General features: G+C 50.8%; 2 protein-coding genes and 1 long non-coding RNA gene across 3 annotated transcripts; 2 read left to right on the top strand and 1 right to left on the bottom strand.

The window, feature by feature from the left end:
• Positions 1–266: 266 nt before the first annotated feature.
• eRF1 (eukaryotic release factor 1) lies at positions 267–2,047 on the top strand. Its single transcript, XM_037219538.1, is given in 2 exon segments — positions 267–1,307; positions 1,309–2,047. Coding segments are annotated over 2 exon segments (1,311 nt in total). The 5' UTR covers positions 267–467; the 3' UTR covers positions 1,780–2,047.
• Positions 2,048–6,798: 4,751 nt separating this feature from the next.
• On the bottom strand, positions 6,799–8,436 carry LOC119096307 (uncharacterized). The gene is made up of 3 exons (XR_005094047.1): positions 8,371–8,436; positions 7,686–7,775; positions 6,799–6,892 (listed from the first exon to the last, which is right to left on the bottom strand). It is a non-coding gene; the product is annotated as an uncharacterized LOC119096307 (long non-coding RNA).
• A 3,559-nt stretch (positions 8,437–11,995) lies between these two features.
• On the top strand, positions 11,996–23,979 carry TfIIFbeta (transcription factor TFIIFbeta). Its single transcript, XM_037220633.1, has 8 exons — positions 11,996–12,075; positions 14,488–14,562; positions 17,434–17,507; positions 18,184–18,329; positions 18,925–19,014; positions 19,807–19,928; positions 20,347–20,490; positions 22,934–23,979. Exons 2-8 carry the CDS (start codon positions 14,494–14,496, stop codon positions 23,048–23,050), a joined length of 762 nt encoding a protein of 253 aa, XP_037076528.1. The 5' UTR covers positions 11,996–12,075; positions 14,488–14,493; the 3' UTR covers positions 23,051–23,979.
• The last annotated feature ends 1,330 nt before the right edge of the window (positions 23,980–25,309 follow it).

Raw genomic sequence — 25,309 nt, 5'->3', positions numbered from 1 at the left:
TATGTCTAGAATGAGGCGTGCAAGCATGACGCGTCAGTGCTACAGAGCTGGTCAAAACCGGAACAAAGAGGTCGGTTTTATTCGAATTGATTTGTTGGCAGGGTTACAAAACTGTGAGGTCCTTAATGTTTCTTTGTGATAAATGAGATGATTTTTGTTATTTTCTGTTGTATATCCTTAAATTCTGAGCGACAAATCCTAGAAAATTGTTTTCCAGTCGCGATGAATTTACAAGATGAGCGCGACACTGACAAATGAAACCCTGACCACCTCTTTCGCTCGGCGTTGCGCCATGTGGTTGGCGTGAATTCTCTGGTTGGGACGTTTCTGGGAGTGTTTTCAGTGATTTCGTTTGGCAATAACCAAGTGTTTCTCAGAAGTGTACCTACAAGAATTGCGGCGTCGATTTTTGGTGGTGGTGGTGATCGGGTGGCTCTAAGCGCCATCTCGACGTGAAACTACCCAATATGGCCTCGACGGAGGATACGTCTGCAGACAGGAATGTGGAAATCTGGAAGATAAAGAAGCTCATTAAAAGTTTGGAACAGGCGCGAGGAAATGGAACGAGCATGATCTCACTGATCATACCACCCAGGGACCAAATATCTCGGGTGGCCAAAATGTTGGCAGATGAGTTTGGGACCGCGTCAAACATCAAGTCGAGAGTGAACCGGCTGTCTGTGCTTGGAGCGATCACATCGGTGCAGCATAGGCTGAAACTGTACACGAAAGTCCCAGCAAATGGGCTTGTCATCTACTGTGGCACAATCGTGACAGAGGAGGGCAAGGAAAAGAAGGTCAACATTGACTTTGAACCATTCAAGGCAATCAACACCTCACTGTACCTTTGTGACAACAAGTTCCATACTGAGGCCCTGTCAGCCCTGCTTGCTGATGACAACAAATTTGGCTTCATCATAATGGATGGAAATGGCGCCTTGTTTGGAACTCTGCAGGGCAACACCAGAGACGTCTTGCACAAGTTCACAGTAGACTTGCCAAAGAAACATGGCAGAGGTGGACAGTCTGCTCTCAGATTTGCTCGGTTGAGGATGGAGAAGAGACACAACTATGTGAGAAAGGTCGCTGAAACAGCAGTGACCCTTTTCATCACCAATGACAGGCCGAACATTGCTGGCATGATCCTGGCTGGAAGTGCAGACTTCAAGACAGAACTGAGCCAGTCTGACATGTTTGATCCCAGACTTCAAGCAACAATCATCAAGCTGGTGGATGTGTCCTATGGTGGTGAGAATGGCTTCAACCAAGCCATTGAGCTATCTGCAGAGAGCCTGGCAAATGTGAAGTTTCATCCAGGAAAAGAAGCTCATTGGCAGGTACTTTGATGAGATCAGCCAAGACACAGGGAAGTACTGCTTCGGTGTGAAGGATACCTTGTCAGCACTGGAGCTTGGGGCAGTAGAAACACTGATCTGCTGGGAGAATCTTGACATTCAGAGAATTGTGCTGAAAAACCATGCAAGTGGGGAAGAAAAGATACTGCATCTGACACCTGAAGAGGAAAAGGACAGAACCCACTTCACTGACAGTGAATCTGGTGTGGAGATGGAGATGGTTGAGTCCATGGCACTCCTGGAATGGCTTGCCAACAACTACAAGTCCTTTGGAGCATCTCTTGAGATCATCACAGACCGGTCACAAGAAGGCTCTCAGTTTGTACGAGGGTTTGGTGGTGTGGGTGGAATGCTGCGGTATACTGTCAACTTCCAGATCATTGAGGTAAATGATGAAGAATATGACTATGATTCAGACTATTAAATCTAGGACATTGCCAGACAGGATATGGTACTGGGTATCAGTGGGAGGCATATTGGCTTACTCTTTGATACAGTTATTGAGTGCTAAAATTTATGATGTGAACATCACAGCTTGAGCTGTGGTCCATCATCTGAGCTCTCATATGAGGGTTATGGTTACAAGATCTTTCTGCTGAGGTAAAGACTGGCTCAGACATCAGAGAGCTTTCTGCCTCCTTCAGCTGCATTGTTCATGCTTCACTTAGCTAATACATGTTTGTGGAAAGGCACTGGCTGTGTTGTGAATTGAAGTGAAGCAGAATGGAGTGGAGGACAAATTCAATGCACCATGTCAGTCGCAGTGACATTTAACAATGCTGAATGGCACGCGGCCATTACGGCATGGATGAGCGTGTATCAAGAGAAGACATTGCATGACACAATACTTTTCAGTCATTTACCTGGGACAGTTCCCACTTTGGCTGCAGCATTCTGCTTTAAATCTGAGCATGATGTGAAGGTGTCCATCCATTCAAGTCCCCAAGTTTGGTGACATTGATCTAGGTTATTTTTGTTTTGCAGTTTTACCAAAATATACTTAATGTGTTCTCAATAGCTCAATCTGGGATGTCAATGAACTTTGAATGTCTGGATAGCATTTTGCCATTGCTTTTTCCTGCTTGTTGAAAGGTCACACTTCCTTTGTAGTATTCAAGTGCTCTTACTTGACAAATTGTATACTAGAAATACTGTGTTATGCAGGAGATCCAAATTGCTAAATTGATACTGGAGTCAGACCTGTTTGATGCTTAACTTCATTGCTCATTGGTGATCAATTTGGATTTGCAGGATTATCCTCATAGTTGACTTACTGCTACCTTTTATTACAGCTATCCTTACATTTTAAGGGTGACAGATACAAACCATTGGCTGTGTACAACTATGCCATGTCAGAACAAAACAAAAATTACAGTTTCAGCCAGCTCACAAGTCTGTAGTGTTTGAAAGAGCCTGCCACCAGTCTGGTCTACATGGTGTAATTGGAATGGGGGGAGGCCTGTGCCTGTCACCAGCTTGTGCTAAGCTCATTGGCAATGCACAGATGTCAACACTGAACATGTTTGCTGAGAGTGAGGTGCTGGTCGCTCCAGCCATTACACATTACATAGACTGGTTTTAAACTGAATGCAAGGATGCCACCACCAGCTTCAGCAAGACCTTGATCACTTCCTCCATAGGCAGGTCACAGGTGAGGACTAGCTCCTGGCTGACTACCAGTTGACCAGTGTGGCTAAGAGCAGATGTTCTAGGTTTGTAAATGGTTGCTTCCCGGTTCTCTCCAACTCGCTGTTGGCAATTAGATCACTTCAGTCCTCGCTTCTGGTAGTTCTTTGCCAAACCAGAGCCTGGATCCAGGTTCTAATGGTGGTTAAATGGCAGACTGGCTGAATCTTGACATTAGACCACTGCTTCCCCTGGTTCTTTGGCGTGAACCAAACTGAACCCAGATGTTGGGCTTGGGTGGGTGTGATAAAAAAATGGGATCCTGCTTCTTATTTTCTACGCCAGGAAAGCAGGGCTGTCGCCGTCGTCGTCGTCATCGGGGCTTTGCGACGCACTTAGCCGCGTATGGCGTCGCCTGGTTCTCACTTGGGCTGGAAGGGCGGACACCGCGGGGAATTGATCTCCGTACCTCTGGTGTCCCACACACTGGTTAACACAAGCGCATTAACTACGACACTACGGGCACCCTCAAAAGCAGACCCGCGATCACGGCAAGTGTTTTTATAGCAATTGAGCAGCGATGAGTTTTGAGTACAAAAATATTAATGTCCATACATTAGAACACTGCCGGAACACCGGCGTATGAACTAGCCTCCGTGAAGTTTGACCTCTTCTGGTCACCAGACTACCTCATTGGCCATATGGCACTTAATGCCCAGAACAGATATGATCACCGAGGAATTCGTGTCTAACGTACATCATCGTGATTTCTGGCACCAACGAGCTTCAATTGACTCAACCAATGTAATGCGTTCAGGGCAAGTTTCGGACACGCTTTGGTCAGTCGGCTGTTTGGATAGGTCCTTTAAGCCAGTGATGACCATATCAAGACTGGGACGAAGAAGAATGGGGGCGTTAGGGCAGAGCTACATGGTTCAGATGACCCAGCAGCCGAGGCTGTCACGCACAGGGAACCCTCTGTGGGGTGTGGGAGCCCTCTGCCGTCGTGCGCGGACGTGGGCCCCGGCCACGGGCTCGGACCGAAACGTGGCTAGCGTGTGCAACCTACCTTGGATAGGCGGGGCGTCGCTATAATGTAGATTAATGCGAGAAATATGATAGAGTGAAAGGGTGGTCGCCATATTTGGATCACGTTCGTGCTACATAATACAGGAAGTTGGACGGTGGTACGAGATAATAGGTCGGCAAGGAGACTGGGAACTGACTTGAAGTAGAGCGATAACCGAACAGCTGAATGTAACTAAATTATGTAAAATCGCGAATAAATATGCGAGTACCTGGAAAGTTCCAAACTACGTGCCCATAACGATGATATTCATGTTTGGAAACATGAGCGTAGGAATAGGGGGCAGGGGGCATGACCCCCCACTTTTCAAGGTGGGGGGGGGGGGGGGCAGCGGTGTTGACTGCCCCCCGCCACCCCACTTTTCAAATTCAGGTTGTGTTTAGCTTACTTTTGCGCCACGTTTAAATATACAAGCCGATTTACATAGTTCACCAGCCATCTTCCTCAAGTACGTCATCTTGTTCGTTTGCTTATTGGCCATCGCTTAGTATCACTCCCGCAGGCCGAAGCCACGCGGCCTGCGGAGACTGCAACGCCGGGCGATCAGACTGCTGTTGCTGTGACATGCGAGCGCGTATGTTCAAAACCATATTGCATAGTTTCTTATCAGCAATCAGTTCCGACTGCATCTTGAGCATTTTGAGACTAATATGGATTAGCCATGTCAATATAAACTTAGTACCCCATTTCATATACAATCTGCGTTCAGGGATTCCTTCTTATCGCTGAAGAAAGCACGGAACTGGAGCCTGTGTGACAGTTATTGGACCACCTTCGGCGATCAGGGATGTTGATGCGTCAATGAGGGCTACTGTGCTGATCCGGGGCCAAATGCGCAGATCAGACCTGCCGTGTCAGGGAAAGGAATAATGTGATATGATATATCCTTCCAATGGCCTCCGGATCGACCAGGAGATCCCGCCCTGTGTCGCTAGAATACAGCCAGAAGACGCTTCGCGATCGGACGGAATGGCCCTTCAGCTCCTAACCGGAACCGGCAATGTGCCCTTGGTGCTTTACTCAAGGGGCCCCGTGCCCGGAAGGAAATAAGTGGCCTAATTAATGTTGAGTAAAGTGGAGGTCTCATTATTGTTGAATAGAGTAGGTCGAAATGAGGTTAAAAAAGAACGAACAAGGCCATTCCATGTCTGCCTAGGAACGTTCATTTTTTTCAGAATGGACTTGTGAAAAAGTGCATCAAAAGGTTTGAACATGCTCGCCCGCAACCTCGAACAAGGGCAGCGATGGTTTGGGTTGCAAATGGGTGCCGGTAGTGTAGTGGTTAAGGCGTCTGCGTTAACTACTGCGCGTCTGGGAAACCAGAGGCACGGGGTTCGATTCCCCGCTGTGCCCGACCTTCCTACCAGGGTGAGAGGCAGGTGACGCAATATAGCCCCAGCAGTTGAGTGCGTCGTAAAGCCCCATTGACGTGGCGGTCTGGGTTACAGCTTCCGTAAAACCGAACGGCGTCGGCCACTACAAGTGCCACCGAACAGCGGGCGCAGTGTAAGCTGTCTTCTGGACAGATCAATAGTTACAAAAACAAAAAAATAGAGGATCTACCTTTGCTCTTTCAGTTTCACCGCCAGATTTCAGCACCACTTCGCGGTGCTCTAATGGCCAATCCGTTCTTACCATCAGTCTAAAAATCGCACACGTGCAATACGCGCCCAGACTGCCTTGTAGATGTAAGATTTGATGTCCTGAAGCGTTCAAAGGTGCACCTCTTTCAGAAGCGTCATCATTTTCGTCCGTCTGTTGGCCACGGCTTAGTATTAGCTGTTGAGCCGACGCTGCGCGGCCTACGGAGACCGCAACGCCTGGCGTCGAGGTTTTTAAACTAAGGTTTGCCAGTACGCGTACCCGACATTGTCACTTTACCATAATTACTAACCGATTCAAGTCCTTAAATGTAACTTTTTCAGAACCGTTATCATTTTTGTCCACCCATGACGAAAAGTTATGACGGAAGCCATGACGAAAAGCTAACCACTGAGCTCCGCTGCTCCTGCCAGGGTGAGTGGCAGGCGACGCCATATAGCCCCAGCAGTTGAGTGCGATCACCAACGTTCCGCCGACAACGGCGGGTGCAGCGCCCGGTGTCGGGGTTTTTGATGCTAAGATTTGTGAGCGCGCATGTTAAAAACCACGTTACATAAATTGCATCACTAATCTATTCAGACTGAATGTTAAATGTTCACATTCATGTACATGACAAACTCCACCTGGGACACGGGGCGTCGTGCGAGCATCTAGCGACCGCGGCCCACCACCACACTCAAGGGTCGAACAAGCACACAAACCTCGTCGACAGCGCCCACAAACACGAAGGCTTCACGGGGTTGTATCGTGTTTGGTACAGCGTACCATGTCGCCGTAACTCTCAATGGCAAACGAATGTCGATCGAGACACAAACGACCATCGAATCGCCGCACGGCTTCAGCTGATGCCACAGGCTTGTTCTCCTGACCGCTGGGCGAGTGTTGCCATCAGCACCGCCGCCGCCCGCAGCCGCTCCGGTCCGGTCCGGTCCGGTTTGGTCCGGCTTGGTCCGGTTCGGTCCGGTCCGGTCCAGTCCAGTCCAGTCCAGTCCAGTCCAGTCCAGTCTAGTCCAGTCCAGTCTAGTCCAGTCCAGTCCAGTCCAGTCCAGTCCAGTCCGGTCCGGTCCGGTCCGGTCCGCCCACTGCCAAACCCCTCTCACGTCGTAGCGATGGTTGGCCCTCGGCTTGACGTGCACCACGTCATCCAGTCGCTTGGCCATGCGGGTCGGCACAGCAGACTTGCGGAACCCCTCCAACTTCAGACGCATGTACGTCTCGTTTCCTGCAGCGAAGGCATACGCTCGCGACTGCGTACCAATGTAGCGGGAGGAGATAGATGGCGCGCGCGTAATTGTGCGCGACGCGCGTGCACAGGAAAGCATGTGTGTGTGACTGCGCACGAGTGCTCGCGCCACTGCCTCTGAGTGCGTGTGCAAACTATGACACCGTGGTACACAGTGCGCAACAGCAGACTTAGTCACTCCACAGGCCGGACCGGACGCGGACAGGAGCCGGCGTCGGCCGCCGCCGGTCGGGGTCCGTCCCGCTCCGATCCGAGTCACTTGGGGCGCGGTCAGCTGACGTGCGGTGGCATGTGACATCACATGATGGCGCGTCCGTCACAGCGTGGACAGCTGAACCAGATATCGAGCAGTCGGGGCTGCACTGAGGCCTCAGCGGACCTTGAAACTTTGGGGCAAAATGAAGGTCTCCTCTTAATAGCTGAGACGAGTTAGCACTCGTCTCCACGCACGCAAATGACCCGCTACGGCCATTGGCGTCTTAAGCTACCGCATCACTTGTGTAGGTTCGGTGAAATGCTCGCAATGCGCGGGCCGAATTCTCAAACACGGCTGACGTTCTTCATACGTTCTCAGGGAATCTGCCGGCTGTGTCGCTCCCCCGCCTCCCCCCGAAATCGGAGGCATGAACCACAAAAAACCGCGCCTTAAAATCACAAGAAGGATAAATCCGTTTTCGAAAATATGTGCCTCGTCCCGCAGATGAACCATCGAACTTCAGTAATACTCCGAATTACGACAACGTTCCCCGAGGGTAGCAGTCTCTACGCTCACCGATCGGTCGGCACTCCGCCCTCTGGATGACCTTGCCCTCCATAGTCAACTTCTCCGTCTCTGGCACCACGGCGTTGCTGTTTGCTGGCGCTGGAACGACACGACCCCCGCCATGAGAACGGCGCGGCCCTGGGCGGCACGCACACCTCATCCGGCGTCGGCACCGACAGACCATTCGCATGCGGCAGCTCCCCACTGGACACGTACTGTTTACTCTTTCATGTTGTCAATTATAGATGCAGAAGTCATTGCAAAATCAAACCGAAGAAGCTGCTTACGCCTCACACGAGGTTGTAAGCATGATCGTTTCAATACAAACATGGAGTCAAAACAAACATGGAGTGAGAGGGTAACGGTGGAATATCCTAAGTCGCGCGGGAGAGTTTAACTCGACAGCCACAGAAGGGCTCCACTCCCAACTCCGTTTATCTCTCAACAAACTGAGAAAGGGACAACACGGTGTGCAGCATCCGCCAGCTTAAGAAGTCCAGTCCATTCCCGGCCCGCGCAACCAGAGGCATTCTCATTTAACGATGCAATTTCATCAGGAACAGCCCGCAATCGCACACATTCTTTCCGACCTTTCCTCAAATGTACGTTATCAAAGGACATTGTTTCATCAGCATCTTGCACTTTCGGCAGCGGGAAACGTCTTCAAAAAACCATCACACATAGAGATACCCACGGACGGTTTGTGAGAAGACACTCAGTGTCTGGTTGTTGACGTTGCTGATGACAAACTTGTGGTCTTTCGGAATCGTCTCCGATTTTTCCATGGCCATCACCGCCTCGCTGAGCGAGAACGAGACGTCCAGCTTACGTGCTGGCGTCCTGTGGATAACACAATCAGGGCGGTACCTAGCCTTGGCGGTTGCTTAGCCAGAGACGCCTCATTGTAGGATTCAACAAAGCCAATGTTGATGCCATGACCTCAGCCGTGACTTAAACATGTACTGAAACAAAACAAGCACGCGCTGCAAGCAAGCTTAGACGCATGTCGGGCCAATCATTTTGGGATATTATCGGGAACCGCGAGAGCAATCGCGGGGAAGGGAAGTCGGAGCCCATCCAGCACAACACAAAATAAATATCGAAAAATGATCCGTTCTTCGCAAACATTTTCGAGACTTCAGATCACGACAGGAGTGGATAATGTTTAATAGGACGCTAGGAAAACGGACGCATCGACGGAAGCACAGTAAAAATAAGCACAGGCAGTCATTACAACGCATTGGGATGCTAAGTCACCATGGAGCAGTGCATGCCTCGATAACCAGAAGGAAAATGATCGCATGCACCAATTACGGTCAGGGTGGCCATAAATCTACTCTGCCCGCGAAAGCAATTAACAGGGAAACTGTTACATGATAACTTCATCATACAAAATGCGTCGTCAACAAAATTCGTAAATACGCGGCCTACTGCGTAAGCAGCTGCCTTGTGTCCTTATGATTCTAAAAGAACACCAAAACCTCTCGTAGTTCTCCAACTGTCGTAAGCCTTACCTTGCAATTCGCAGTTTTCCGACTTCGATATTTCCGGGCGCTTTATCCCACCTCTGGGAGATGTATTTTGGAACCTGCAGCATAGTGACTGTGTTACTTACACGTAATCCACGAGCGACAACACGAGCTGCTTAAGCCGTCGGGTTTTCATATGACTATACATCGGTATAGGGTAGAGAAGATGCATGGATATAGAAGACACATGGGCCCACGCGATCCGCTTGCACACACATAGGACGGTCTGGGGCCCCTCGGGTAACCTTGTCAACATTCAGTCGCCATGAATGTACGTGGCTTGGCCTGTACATAAAAGTACATGGCTTGGCGATGTTAATACACATTGTTGACCACTCGATGCACAATCAAAATTTGCACCCTCAAATTTCGATCAAACTTATCGATCCACAATCTACCTTCGCGATGTCCTCAATGTTTGTAGAACGTAGATAAAGCATTATGAAAAGGCTTTTAACACCTATCGGTTCAGAAAGAGTCGACTAAGCCATCTCAAATTAAAGACACCGGTGATTTATTCCATGTAGTCGTTAAACGCCTGATTTCTGCAGGTTATCGACCTTAACACGCGCTCGTACGTGTTGGGCGGGGGGGGGGGGGGCAAATTGATCCCCTGAGATCTCGGGATTTAAGAGAGCTAGAGATACCAAATTTACAGGTGTGTTGGCCTGTACGTGAACTCACTTAGGTCAAAGTTTCAGATTCCTAGGCCGTTATGTTCGGGTCAAATGTCAAACAAGGTCAAATTGCAGGGTGGTCTCCAAAGAGCCCCAACAACCTAGATAACCATTTATCAGCAAAAGGTCACATGCTCATTTAAGGTTAGTGACCTTGTTTGACCTTTTGAAGGTCATAGTGACCAAAAGTATAGAAGATTGCTCTGAGTTTTGCATTTGAATAAGCGATAAAGGTTATGCTAGGCAGTATGCTCCTAAAAACGAAATATTGACCGCAGTCAATTTAGGTTAATGACCTCTAAGACCTCTTTTTTAAGACCTCTTTAGGTTAATGACCTCTAAGAAACCCATGGAAGATGCACAATACGGTTCCCGCTATCAACAAATTCGAAATGAGTACCAGAGACTATCCCATACAGCAAGCCCTAGAGTAATAAAACGGGTTGTTTTTTTTTTACTTTGGTCTGACCTCCATATCTCAACTTAAGTCAATGTAATCTGCTCATTCAACTGTTGTGTTGCCTAAGAAGGTATCTCAGAGATGTATGGCTTCGCATAACACTTCGTTATGGGATCAGATTGAACGGTTCCCTAGGAAATGTCTTCGATGAAACTATGGCCTGTCTTTAACCTGCCATTAGTCAGCAACCTTACAAAGGTACATCAAATTTTGAATGCCAGACGATCCGCTATTCAATTATCTACAGCTATGCAAAATTTGACGCAGCTACGCCACGTCGTTTGGAAACCTTCCTGGAAAAACCTTCGGGGGGGGGGGGGGTCAATTTGACCCCCACCCAAGCGCGTGTTGAGGGAGTCTAGGGGCACTTTGGACACCAAATTTGAGGCTGGCCTTATTTGACTCAAAAGCCAGAACATAGGAATATCATGTTTTGACACAACTGAGTTTACATGTAGTGCAATTCACTCTATAAATTTGGTGTCGCCAGTTTTCTTAGCATTTTATATTTCAGGGGGTCAAATTGACCTCCTCTTCACCCGAGTGAAGGGTATTCAACCGGCCACCTGGGCGCGTGTCAAACCAAAACCGGTCGAAATCTAGCACCCAAAAACCTGATGACTTCACCAACTGCTATGTTTAGAAAACCTCTTCCAATGTGCCGACCTCCACTTCGACCTGAACATTCATTGAAACAGTTACAAAAAACCTGACGATCGAAACCAACCGACTCAACCTTTAGCGGTAATCGTCCGACAGTGATCAGCAAAACAACGATAAGTGTTCCGTTCATGTCGATCGTGAGTGCTGCATTGCAGCCTGAAGCCCGCCTTGCGGCTCCCTATCGGGTTTTCCGTGACAGCCTTTATAGTCGCGTACATCAGCTTACACAATTAACCCTGGAACCACATGCGCCCACATGGTTTCTGAGACCCAGCTTCATCCATAGAGACCCAGCAAAATTTTTACGATTCCCGGCGACAACATCTCATACCGAGCCAAAAGCGAAAAAAATGCCTGAAATACTACCTACACAGCTAGGTAAGACACGTCCTTCCAGATATTGAGAGACCGCTTACAACGGCATATTACACACAAGTTTCACACTTGAGGGAAAACAGAGAAAGGCAGGCAAATGCAAAAGAAAGGTGCGATTGCGTCCTTACTGTTACACGCAACTGGCGTACTTCTATAGCGCTGACGCAAACTACAGCTTCCATATATGTGATTGCCGTGGATAAGCACATTTTGGCCTCCAAAATATGCCATGTATATGCATATGCTTATATCTAAGTGTGCAGTGGATAACATCCGCGCAGTTTGTCATATCTGTCCTTTTCGGCGACTTCCACGACTTGCCCCCCCCCCCCCAATCGTTTTGAGAAATTGACACCCATGTCACAAATAACTTGTCCCGCGTAACGATATGTTTCTATGTCGAGTGATGTGACCTTTCGCAACGCAGCATTATTTGTTTATTTTGCGTCTAACGCATTTTCATTAATTTTCAGCAAAACTTTCGAGCAAAACATTAATTGAAGAGAAGATTGTTTTAATGACGTCTTGATCAGCTGTAATGTGTATACAATCGCAGACCTCAATGAACAGCTGGGCCGGCTCTCTCAAGGCCACTCAAGACGACACATACTGGTGCAGGTGCACGTCTCGCCCCACGTGTGAAGGAACGGAACGCCTGCGCGGGTTGGCGGCGAGGAACAGTGGGGGCTCCAGCGGTACGGATGGTTATAAGCATGGTGGGGAGCTTGTCTCCCAATTTTCGCAGCATAATATTTGATCTCTCCAATTTTGCCCGTTGAATGCAAGGCAATTTGCCAGAGACAATTGCCAGAGGCAAGCTGGTAATTTCCACGTTTTTCGTACGAAATCTTATTTCCTGGTTGAGGCCCTCTCCGCTTCAGTTTGATCCCTCCAATCCTGATTTGCTTCCCACCCCACTTCGATAGCAGAGACGTGGTTGAACAGTTGGATACATTTTTATGTGTGGTGGTTTGATGTTGGGTGCATGATGCATGTGAATAAAAACCTCAAGTCTGAAAAAGCCTAACATGCCAAACATGGTGTGTGTCTTGTGGAGGATGCACTGTCAAATTTTGGTTTTTAAGGCTGATACAGTTCGCACCAACTAAGGCAACACCTATTTGATCTCACAGTGATACTTGTAATTCAGGTTGAATGTTGTGTGGCCAAGCTGTTTTGTCTTACCAAGAATGGAAGTACATGAATAGAGGATGTTTTCAGATGAAAAAATTCTGGTCAATCAGACAAAATAATTTGTGTGTATAGGTATAGCATTTGTTTTGGTTTGGTACTTGTGTCCCTTACTTACAAAGGTGGATGTATGCACAGCACAAATTCCAATTATTTATATTGTAATCTTGGGTTGTAAAAGCAATGCAGAGGTTTGCTGAGAGACATCCTTTATGCCTATTTCCACCAGGTGCCAGCTGGCTGCCTGACTACTGTCCCTCTTCAGACTTTTAAATTTGTGGTGTATGTTCTTCGCAGCATGTCTTGATTAACAATGTTCTTCACCTTCTTAAGTACAGCTTGCTTCTGCTTTGCCAGCCAGGCAGCTGTGAGCAACCTGATGGTAGGGGGCACTAAAGAGACAGGCCTTTACCATGAAGCACACCATTTTCTGTTATTTGCTTGTTTTGCTTAGCTGCTATGTATGATATTGAGAAATGCAAGATCTCATTTAATAATATCAGAGTCAGAAAGGTGTGATTTCCACTTGGAAAACATACTCAGGTGTTTGGTCATCCCTGTATCCCAGCTGTGGGATACAGACCAGCCAGCTATGCCCGCACTGTGTAATGTTATTGAAGATTAATAGCATTGTTGATTTTATATTGTTTTCAGTGCTCATGATCAATATGGGTGCATATGTGAGTGATCTTGGCATTGATATGGTCCTCAAACTTAAGAACAGATAAAATGTCTGTTTTGCATATCAGCCACTGGAGATTGTGATAACATTATACCAGCAGAATAAGGGCAATTACTTTTGAAACCCATGCACCTTCAGCTTAATTAGTCCAGAGGAAGGCCACTGGACTTATAATCCAGTATCACCAGGATCAGGTATTGGTCCTGGAATGTCTGCATTGATTGGTCTGACCAGAAAAGTAAACACACAGTTGGCAAAAGAAGAGCACAACCTGGTCTCAGGTAGCCATATTATGTCACTTTAGCATGTTATCTTTCATGGTTATATCTTGCCAGGCAAAGATTAAAGCAAGATATTCAGTTTTTATCAGCCAGCTCTACTGATGTTTGGATTATCTCCAAATGTCACCTACAGATTTTTAGATGTGGGCCCTCCTTTAGCAGCTTCTACACTTAGGTCTCTTATCATTACTTAACAGGTAAAAAGAGGAAAGAATGTCTGAGCTGCCATGTAGTATTCATTTCAACACAGCTGATGGAGGTCATCAAAATTTTTAGAGCTCCAGGTTCATGTTATGTATAGTGAAGTATTTTCTTTACATGCTGTGTTCTGCATGCTTTAAATGCACAATTCAGTTGTCTTATCGACTCTGGTCTAGTTTTTGTTATTGCCAGAGTGCTTTCACTGCATAGCTGTATTTAACTGCCCCATGGTTTCCTTTTTTCAATGAGATAAGCCTGTACACTAGTAGTACAACTGTGGTTTGGTTAGCTGATGACTCACAGATCTTGATCTGTGGTCAAAAGGAGCATCTCAGAAATGATGGATTGGCTAGGAACCATACTTGCCTGGGCTATTGGCCAGTTTGGTCAAATTAATGTGAAAACAAGTGCATCAATTCACAACTTCTCATTCTGGGCATTAAAGCTATGATTCATGGTACCTCTCTGATAACAATGAACACTGAAACTGCAACAACTGAGGCCTTACCATTGGAAGAACCTTAACATGTGAGTCACAACAGTAATAGGAGTCACAGTTCACATGATTCACAGTTCAGATTTCAGGATTCACAGTTCAAGGAGCAGTCTGCAGCCATTGGTGCCATCTTCGAGTTAACAAGTCCACCCAAATTCGGACACTACCCCAGTTTCTTAGGACTCGATGCACGCTTGATGCACACTGATGCACCCTTGCTCATTAAGCCAGCTTGACAAAAGACTACTGTTTGCAGATTGCAATGGCCACCCAAATACAGGAAGCAGAGTTGGATTGCACAAATGCTGCCAGGGGCGTCTGGCTGGTCAAGGTAAGTTGCGCGGATTCATGTGTTCGTTTTAGACAATGTTGACAGCATGCATGTAGCCGGGGTTTCACCAAGGGGATGGAAGTTTCATAGAGGGGGTCTCTAGTCTAGTCGAAAAAAGTGAGAGACGAGATCCAAGATCTGAGAGAAGCCAAGAAGCAGTGGTACCAAGAAGCAGTGGTAATCAGACTCCAGTGTTTTGTTTTGTTCAGAGATTCATTGATGACCCTGAACCAATGGGCGGGACCCGGCGCATGTCTGCTAGTGCACCCTATACCCTGCAGTCAGCGCTCGAACCTCCAGATGTTGCTTAGGTGCCTCAGTTGTTCAGCTGCCAGTATATTGCTTAGGCGCTCCTAAACCTCGGCTCTAAACCTTGCACGCAACTGCTGGCGGTCAGTGAAATGGAGGGTGCTGCCGGTTGTTTACCTGCAGCCATCAGACTCGCAGTAGCGGTGTGCGGCAGCGCATACACTCGCGCGCGGCGAGATCAAGGCTGGGGAGGTGAGATTCACTGACTTGATGACATGAAAAGCTTAAAGTTCATTCCTAATGGGGGAACGTGAGGTTTACAACAACAAGGGGGCGTCTAAGAGCCGCCGCCGTCGCTGGGTTGATTCGGGCGCCCGTCAGTCGCAGCCGACGCTGGCCGGGCGGCGCCTGTTTTCACTCGTGCGTCAGGCATACGGGTGCAGTGCTTTCTTCTGCGTGTTTCCTATTCGCGTTACAGTCACGATACAAGTACAGTGTGCAGCTTAGTGTCCAGGGTGTGTAACGAAACCTGGACGGGCCCCGGAAGGTCAGCTGGTGGCGTTCCAGGTGAGACAGTCCTAATGCTTGGAAGAAAAAGTACAAAAGTGACGTTTACGAGGGACAGTTCGGGCCATTTATGCTGACGTGTTTGGGACCTGGGCCAGTGCAGAAAGAAAAATGTTGGTCCGTGTACAACCTAAGCTCGGATGAAGGCTTTAGTAAAGGCAAGTCCAAATTTGTCAATTGAATGGATTTCTGGAACCAACGCCCACGCTAAGGAGAGCTTGCTGGGTGAGCCCTGATGTGCTGCGAAAGCTTGATGTGCCATGAAGCTTGGCGCGGTTCGTCCCAAACACCGACACCGCCTGACCTTGGCACGGCCGCTGTCACCAGCCGGAGGCCATCCCAGTCAACGGGGCAATGAACTATGTCATTGACGTGGACGGGGTTTGACCGTGGTTTGACCGTGAAGAACCGCGAAGCATTTACGTGGTTTGACCGTGGAGAACTGCGAAGCATTTACGTGGTTTGACCGTGAAGAAATCATTGGCTGGCCAAAGTGACCAGTGGGCTCGAGAGTTGTCCTGTACCACACACTTCAAGGAATCATTTACTGCTAGCGAGCCTCGCGAACTAGCGTGTATCATCAAGACGTCTGTTGATGCCGTCCCATACTTCGTCATAGTTCATTAACATGGCATGGCGACGGAGCTTCCGGAGAGCCCTCCGGATGGTGTGGTACGTGTGTCCGCTGGATCGTCTGGGTTGGCGGCCTGAAGACTGGACTGCGGTGGCGGTTCCGGAAAAGGGCCAGGGAGCTGCACGTAGATGTTTCAGCCACGGGCCCTCTTCATCGCTCCTTGCGGCGACTGTCGGGGATGGCCTGGGGGGGGGGGGGGGGGGAGGGAGACCGATAGTCCGGCTGAGGTAGGCTCTTCTTTAAAGCCCTTTCGAAAGATGAAAACGTTGCATTGCATCTACATCGCCAGAGAGCGATCGCTTCAGAGCTAGTGGATTGTGGAGGGCGGGGGGGGGGGGGGGGCTCGCTGGTGCCCCGGGTCTTCCCCACGAGGGAGCGAGTCATGGGCGTCTGTGCCGGTGCTGGGGGGGGATTCCGTCTGGGCCGGCCGTGAGGCCCAGTCACGGCCCCCAGCCACAGCACGCGCCATTACGATAATCTCTGACGAAGGCGGCGGATAAGGAGAACAGGGCGGACGGGGTTAGGAGTGCGCAGGAGCTGACATGTCAGGCCCGGTGCCGGAGCTAGGTGGCACGTGACGATTTGTGACGGGTGGTCAGGTGAGCCGGCTGAGCTGCGCGCGCCGCAGAGGCCACCTCACCGCCATCTCAGCTGCCGAAAGATGGCGCTGGCGATGCTGCTGCTGCTTTTCGTCATGAATTAAAGACGAAACGGACATCTCGAACCTTTTTACCATTTCTTACTGAACTGACTGGAGCGTGCCGATGGTGCCGTTTCTGTTGGTACCGATCTGTAGAACCGTCCACCCTCCGGTAGCCCCTCTCCTTCCCCCGGGGACGTCGCAGACTGCGGCTCGCCATCTGCTATGTACTTCGTGGAATGTATGTGTTTGCACTGTCTTTTGAGTGTAAAATCCGTGACAATTCGCACATCGTATGAAGCGTATGGCTGGAAGTGCTCACGGGCCATGTGTGATACGTGGTATCATGGTGGTATCATATGGGATACGTGCGCTCCAGCTGTGTTTTTAGTGAGGTTTGTGGGATGTCCTGAGGTAGGGGGCTCGTAGCGTGTTTCGCACGGAACGATCACAGACTCTTGTTTTGCAGACAGTGGCATGCTTTTGGCTGCCTCTGTGTGGATACACAGTCTGGGCATGGGAGGAGCTTTTTTATTTCATTTGCCCTTGGTCCCTGGATGTCGGTCTCCCGCCCTCTCGATTGAATGTTGTCAAGGTTACCCGAGGGTCCCCAGACCGCGCTACGTTTGTGCAAGCGGATCGCGTGGACCCATGTGTCTTCTATATCCATGCATCTTCTCTTCCCTATACCGATTTATGCCCATATGAAGACCCGACGGTTTAAGCATCTCGTGTTGTCACTCGTGGATTACGTGTAAGTAACACAGTCACTATGCCGCAGGTTCCAAAATACATCTCCCAGAGGTGGGATAAGGCGCCCGGAAATATCGAAGTCGGAAAACTGCGAATTGCAAGGTAAGGCTTAGGACAGTTGGAGAACTACGAGGGGTATTGGTGTTCTTTTAGAATCATAAGGATACAAGCCAGCTGCTTACGCAGTGAGCCGCGTATTTCCGAATTTTGTTGACGGTATATTTTACATGATTAAGTTACCTTGTAACAGTTTCCCTGTTAATTGCTTTCGCGGGCAGAATCAATTTATGGCCACCCAGACCGTAATTGGTGCATGCGATCATTTTCCTTCTGGTTATCGAGGCATGCACTGCTCCATGGTGACTTAGCATCCCAATGCGTTGTAATGACTGCCTGTGCTTATTTTTACTGTGCTTCCGTCGATGCGTCCGTTTTCCTAGCGTCCTATTAAACATTATCCACTCCTGTCGTGATCTGAAGTCTCGAAAATGTTTGCGAAGAACGGATCATTTTTCGATATTTATTTTGTGTTGTGCTGGATGGGCTCCGACTTCCCTTCCCCGCGATTGCTCTCGCGGTTCCCGATAATATCCCAAAATGATTGGCCCGACATGCGTCTAAGCTTGCTTGCAGCGCGTGCTTGTTTTGTTTCAGTACATGTTTAAGTCACGGCTGAGGTCATGGCATCAACATTGGCTTTGTTGAATCCTACAATGAGGCGTCTCTGGGTAAGCAACCGCCAAGTCTAAGTACTAGCCTGATTGTGTGTTATCCACAGGACGCCAGCGCGTAAGCTGGACGTCTCGTTCTCGCTCAGCGAGGCGGTGATGGCCATGGAGAAATCGGAGACGATTCCGAAAGACCACAAGTTCGTGATCAGCAACGTCAACAACCAGACCCTGGGTGTCTTCTCACAAACCGTCCGTGGGTATCTCTATGTGTGATGGTTTTCTGATGACGTTTCCCGCCGCCGAAAGTGCAATATGCTGATGAAACAATGTCCTTTGATGACGTACCCGCGAGTAAGGGCCGGACAGAATGCGTGCGATTGCGGGCTGTTCCTGATGGAATTGCATCGGTAAATGGGAATGCCTCTGGTTGTGCGTACCGGAAATGGACTGAACTACTTTAGTTGGCGGATGCTGCACACTGTGTTGTCCCGTTCTCAGTTTGTTGAGAGTTAAACGGAGTTGAGAGCGGAGCCTTTCTGTGGCCCTGGAGTTAAACTCTCCCGCGCGGCTCAGGATATTCCACCGTTTCCCTCTCACGCCATGTTTGTTTGGACTCCATTGGTATTGAAAATCACACTTAGAACCTCGTGTGAGGCGTAAGCAGGCTCTTCGGTTTGATTTTTCAATGACTTCTCTGCATCTATAATTGACAACATGAAAGAGTAAACGACACGTGTCCAGTGGGGAGCTGCCGCATGCGAATGGTCTCAGTCGGTGCCGACGCCGGATGAGGTGTGCGTGCCGCCCAGGGCCGCGCCGTCCTCATGGTGGGGCTCGTGTCGTTCCAGCGCCAGCAAACAGCAACGCCGTGGTGCCAGAGACGGAGAAGTTGACTATGGAGGGCAAGGTCATCCAGAGGGCGGAGTGCCGACCGATCGGTGAGCGTAGAGACTGCTACCCTCGGGGAACGTTGTCGTAATTCGGAGTATTACTGAAGTTCGATGGTTCATCTGCGGGACGAGGCACATATTTTCGAAAACGGATTTATCCTTCTTGTGATTTTAAGGCGCGTTTTTTGTGGCTCATGCCTCCGATTTCGGGGGGAGGCGGGGGAGCGACACAGCCGGCAGATTCCCTGAGAACGTATGAAGAACGTCAGCTGTGTTTGAGAATTCGGCCTGCGCATTGCGAGCATTTCACCGAACCTACACAAGTGATGCGGTAGCTTAAGACGCCAATGACCGTAGCGGATCATTTGCGTGCGTGGAGACGAGTGCTAACTCGTCTCAGCTACTAAGAGGAGACCTTCATTTTGCCCCAAAGTTTCAAGGTCCGCTGAGGCCTCAGTGCAGCCCCGACTTCTCGATATCCGGGTCAGCTGTCCACGCTGTGACGGACGCGCCACCATGTGATGTCACATGCCACCGCACGTCAGCTGACCGCGCCCCAAGCGACCCGGATCGGAGCGGGACGGACCCCGACCGGCGGCGGCCGACGCCGGCTCCCGTCCGCGTCCGGTCCGGCCTGTGGAGTGACTAAGTCTGCTGTTGCGCACTGTGTACCACGGCGTCATAGCTTGTTCCCGCACTCAGAGGCAGTGGCGCTAGCACTCGTGCGCAGTCACACATGCATGCTTTCCTGTGTACGCGCGCCGCGCACAGGTGCGCGCACGCCATCTATCTTTTCCCGTGACATTGGTACGCAGTCGCGAGCGTATGCCTTCGCTGCAGGAAACGAGACGTACATGCGTCTGAAGTTGGAGGGGTTCCGCAAGTCTGCTGTGCCGACCCGCATGGCCAAGCGACTGGACGACGTGGTGCACGTCAAGCCGGTGGCCAACCATCGCTACAACGTGAGAGGGGTTTGGCAGTGGGCGAACCGGACCGGACCGGACCGGGCCGGGCCGGACCGGACCGGACCGGACCGGACCGGACCGGACCGGACCGGACCGGACCGGACCGAGCCGGACCGCACCTGAGCGGTCGCGGGCGGCGACGGTGCTGATGGCAACACTCGCCCAGCGGCCAGCAGAACAAACCTGTTGCATCAGCTGGTGCCGTGCGGCGATTCGATGGTCGTTTGTGTCTCGATCGACATTCGTTTGACATTGAGAGCTACGGCGACATGGTACGCCGTACCAAGCACGATGCAATCTCGTGAAGCCTCCGTGTTTGTGGTCACTGTCGATGAGGTTTGTGTGCTTGTTCGACCCTTGAGTGTGGTGGTGGGCCGTGGTCGCTAGATGCTCGCACGACGCCCGTCTGTCCCAGATGGAGTTTGTCCAGCGTAAGAAGTCCGAGGGCAAAAAGGTGCGGGACGACAAGGACAAGGTGCTGAACGTGCTGTTCGCCGCATTCGAGAAGCACCAGTACTACAACATCCGTGACCTGGCCACCATCAGCCGTCAGCCTGTGGTAAGCTGCCCTGCAGACAGCCCGGCTCCTGGCCCGGCTGCTCTTCAGACAGCCCGGTTGCCGACCCGGCTGCCTCGCAGACAGCCCGGCCCCTGGCCCGGCTGCTCTTCAGACAACCCGACTCCCGGCCCGGCTGCCCCGCAGACAGCCGGACCTGTAGTCCGGCTGCCCCTCAGACAGCCCGACCTCTAGTCCGGCTGCCCCTCAGACAGCTCGACCCCTAGTCTGGCTACCCTCAGACAGCCCTCCCCCTAGTCCGACTGTCCCTCAGACAGCCCGGCCCGTAATCCGGCTGTCTCTCAGACAGCCCGGCCCCCAGACGGCTGCCCTTCAGACAGTCCAGCCCCTAGTCCGGCTGTCTCTCAGACAGCCCGGTCCCTAACCCGGCTGTCCCCCAAACAGCCCAGCCCCTAATCCGGCTGTCCATCAGACAGCCCGGCCCCTGGCCCGACTTTCCCTCAGATCGCCCGGCTCCCGGCCCGGCTGCCCCGCCTTCCCACCCGCTCAGCCGTATCGCCACAGTTGTGCTATGTGCTTTGCGCGTATCATGTTTGTCTGACGCGGTGAACACAATCAGGACAGAATTGGGGGTGTTGAGTTGAACACATCTGGGACGATTTCGCACAGTTCCGGATGTATTCCAGTCATTAGGCGTCCTGAACATCATGCCATTCGGTAGCCGCACATTATGTCGATAACAGTTTTTACGTGCAAGCATTGACGATGCAGGTGAAAGTGAGTGACGTAAGACCATTTCAACTCGGATGGGATCAGCAAAAGCCCGTGCGTTTACCGATCGACGCATGCCGACATAAACTTGGCTGAGAACTGATGTCCCCTTACAATGCTATGTGCGTCACCTAGTTCGTGGAGTACCCTCGCAAGCACTTGTACCATTGTATAACTAACCGTCACTGTTAGGTAAGCCGCGGGACGCTTGTGCACAGAAGTGCCAGATGTTTTCGCCGGGCTCAGACTGTGTGTCTGCACTTACCGTCGCCTCTGTTGCTGCTGAGCTCTGTGCCGCAAAAGAGCCCGTCATACGCTATCAGTCAAGAGTCGGTGACCTATAAGTCGCACTGGGACGGGTGACGGACGACTGGGTCATTTGCAGCCGTCGGTGACAGTCTGCAGAAATATCCTGTCCACCAATGGCCAAGTTGGGCTGGGAAGAGTGCTTAATGTGTATGAGTATTCTCCACACCTTTCAGCAAGGTTCAGGCTTTCCGCGGGCCGGAGACGTGTGTGTTATATAGAAATACCGAAACGTAAGGGTATGAAATCAGGTACAGGACCCTATTGCATTGGAATCATCGCCTTCCATATGACCTTAGAAGACTGGGAAGCTCTCCGGCGTAGTGTTCATGCGATAATTCACAAATTACTGCCAGCGAATCAACTGACTTTGTGCCCAGCCAGGCTGGCCCTTTTGGTGAGAGTAATATGTGCAATTGAGTTCATCCACTTTGGGCCCTTTTTTGGGGGGGGGGGGGGGCAAAATGGGGATATGCGGGGCGGATGCTGCTCACAATGTTTGGATGTGCATGTCCGTTTGTTTTCTAAGTCCCCATTTATCTTGGCTCAGGCCCAATTACTTATCCTCGGGACCTTAACGCGATGGTGACCTCCTGTTAAAGAATGCCGACAATGGCCTCTTATTTGATATAAGCGACAGTGGTCTTATCCCAGTTGATTACGGGCTTCCCCATGTGTCGATCGTGCGAAGGGAAGCCCGTATAATATATATATATATATATATATATATATATATATATATATATATATATATATATATATATAAACATATATGTACATGTATACACGCAAGTGTTGAGCTGTCCAGAGGGTTGTGGACGGTTCATTCGTCTACACCATTCGTCTACGCCACGAGAAGCTTTCGTACGATGATAGCTCGCCGTGTTCGATGGTGCTCCAATTGACCTTGGCGCCGGATGACCGGCGTGTTCGGCCATCCGCCTTGACCAGCGATGCGACGCGGGCGTTTTTGTCTTTTGATAACGCCTCACCGTAGGAATGGAACGATGAGTCGGGGAATCACAGTGCAAACCGCTGAGTGTTATGCTGCTTGTCCTCTAGGGTGGACAGATTATTGCCTACAACGGCTCTTGAGTGCGTTGTCAAGCCGGAACGACGACGATTTCGTGCCCGGCTTTGTTTTCTGTTTAAGATGGTCATGTTTGCTGTTCCGAGTGCTTGTCTATGTCTGCCCGGCAGCTGCCTTTGTCAATAGGCATATACACTAGACATTCAAGGACACGTTTGGAGCGGGGAGGGAAGAGCATGGTGCTGTCTGTCACTGGTGTGCCAAACATACCCGTCACGCACCATTGGCAGCATTTGCCTGGAGTCATCGAGCAGCTGTTGTGTGAAACCTAGTGTGCGATTGCCCGACTTACGGGACCCTGACCTGTCTCGCCCTCAGACGTACCTGAAGGAAATCCTCAACGAGGTCTGCAATTACAACCTGAAGAACCCCCACCGTAACATGTACGAACTGAAGCCCGAGTATCGGCACTACAAGGAGGACGAGAAGGAATGAGGCGCCGTCTCCTACTCCCGCGCTCCGTACTGCTAGTGTCTAGTACTAGCTCTGCGTGGGCGACAGAGGCTCGGGCGTCGCCCCACCCTCCCCCCAGTTCCTCCGCCTGCGTTGATGGTGGGCGTTAGTTCTGATACCGATGGGTAGCGCCGGACGAGGCGTGTGCTTGCAGCGGTCCGATGGGCGACCATGCCGAGCGTCCCGTGTCAGCCCCACGTGACCCCTCTGCGCGGCAGGACTGCGTCCGCCTTCGGGAACGGTCGCAGCACAAGCGTCGGTCGGGGGACCGGTGGCGGCGCCGGTCGCGGTCGGCCATGTGACCGGCACTAGCCCAGTCAGGCGGCGGCGGCCTGCTGGAGGCGACCGTCTGCAGTCCGGTCATGTGCAAACCGAGCAGCGCATGTGTACCGGCCCATCCACGTGCCTTGTTTTGTACGGCGGCGGTGGGGTTGCCGTGTGGCGGGAGCTCGCGGGCGCCGGCGCCCCGGCCGCGGGCCCGGCACGCGTCAGGCGGGTAGACGGTCTGTCGGCGGACGGGCCGCGGTCGGCTGCTGCCGCCCACCGTCCCTGGTGTGATGGCGTCTCTTTCTGTCTCTCGGTATGGGGTGTGGCCGCGGCCGCCGCAGGGTGAGGGGATGGGTGCTGGTGCGTGGTGGCCTGTCCTCTGTGATAGCTCCGCAGGCGCGTATCTGTGATGGTGACTGGTTGGCCGCGTTGCGACGGCTGGGCTTCCGTCAGATTAGCTACTATCATGGTTACCGAAATGCATATCTGTGATGATAGAGAATGAAAACCCGGCTGCACTACGTCAGAGACCGTCAGCTGATTGGTAATTGGCTAAGCTGTGGACTCGTCAACTGGAAAGTGATGTCGTTGGAGGCCTGCATATTTTAACCATGTGGATGACCTGAAATACATTTGGAACAAATTTCCTTGGGTTCACTTCGTTTACTGGAATGTGGATACGGCTGGTTACGCGTGTTAGTGGACGTTTACAGGTCTGACAAACTAAGAAATACCCATTTATTGACACCATCCATCAGAACACTACTCCGGCGATGTTTCGTCATTGACGAGGACGGACGTGTGAGTGATGGATTCCGCACTCACGACGCGTTGGAATTTGACTAAGGGAACTGATGCATAGAGATATCATCCGGTATCTTCGATATTAATAAAAAGTGCTGCCGTTCCTAAATCCTTGCTGTAAATTTGGACGCCAGCCTAAGCATGTGACTGGTCAATAAAAGTGACGTCACAGTTTTAAACCTCGGGGATATTCCAGTTGCCGCTGTAATTCGCGGCATCGGGAGGAGAGCTCGCTCTACGCCGCCTTTGCTTCGATCCGCTGTGTGCAAAATGCCGGCGTTATAGGAGATAAATGGTAGATTTAAAACGTAATGTTGCTGATAACCTCAGGGTTCATATCGGCCAGGACTGTTATCACCTATACTGCTTTCCACAGCGTTTGATTCTATTTGGCGAGGCCATTTTGTCTTCATGGCTAATCCAGCGCAGTGACGTGATGCCATTTCACTGCAGTGTTGCAAGTGAAGGGGGTGGGGGGTGGGGTGAGGCATGGAAAGAACCACGAGTGTGAAGGTAAGAATCAGGAATCTGCCAACATCTGCTTGTAACTGCTGACTAATATGCGAAGAACCATGCGATGATGTTGCCTGCATGTTCCTGGATGCCTTTTTAAGTTATCACCGTCAGTGACCTGTGTGCTGTTTGGTGTCCAGTTACATCTTGGTTGGGTCTAAAGAGCCATGTTATATAGAAAACTAGTAAAAACGACTGGATACTGCTTAGGCTAGTTGGTAATATTTAGTGTTGTTATTGTTGACTGCTGGTTTGCCTATCCTCGTAATACGGCATTATTGTTAAATGCAATGAATATCATAAGTCGTCAGAGCGGTCTACCGGACGTGAGCCACGACTCTGTGTGACACGAGGTGGGATGCTGCTGGCTCCGGACCTGCCTGGCTTTGCACCCGCAGATGTGCATCGCCCTTCTCGTCAGCGGCGTTGCAGTCCCGGAGCCGCCACGCCCGTCCGCGGCGATAGGCCTAGCTGCGGGTGTCCGGACGCCACGTGACGTGGCCGACCTGGCTTCATGTTCCTGCTCGTTTTTGGTGCTGCTCGCCACCGACCGCTTGCAGGAGCTGCTCCTCGACCCCGAAGTGTTGTCCTCTCGGTGTCGGCGCCAGCGAGGGCTTCCACCGACCGAGCTGCCGGACCTGACTACGGCCTGACTAC

Source organism: Pollicipes pollicipes, unplaced genomic scaffold (genome assembly GCF_011947565.3).
Source record: "Pollicipes pollicipes isolate AB1234 unplaced genomic scaffold, Ppol_2.1 Scaffold_4295;HRSCAF=5057_pilon_pilon_pilon, whole genome shotgun sequence".
NCBI lineage: Eukaryota > Metazoa > Arthropoda > Thecostraca > Pollicipedomorpha > Pollicipedidae > Pollicipes > Pollicipes pollicipes.
The sequence above is the reverse complement of the archived record's forward strand: the minus strand, read 5'-3'. Positions and strand labels throughout refer to the sequence as shown.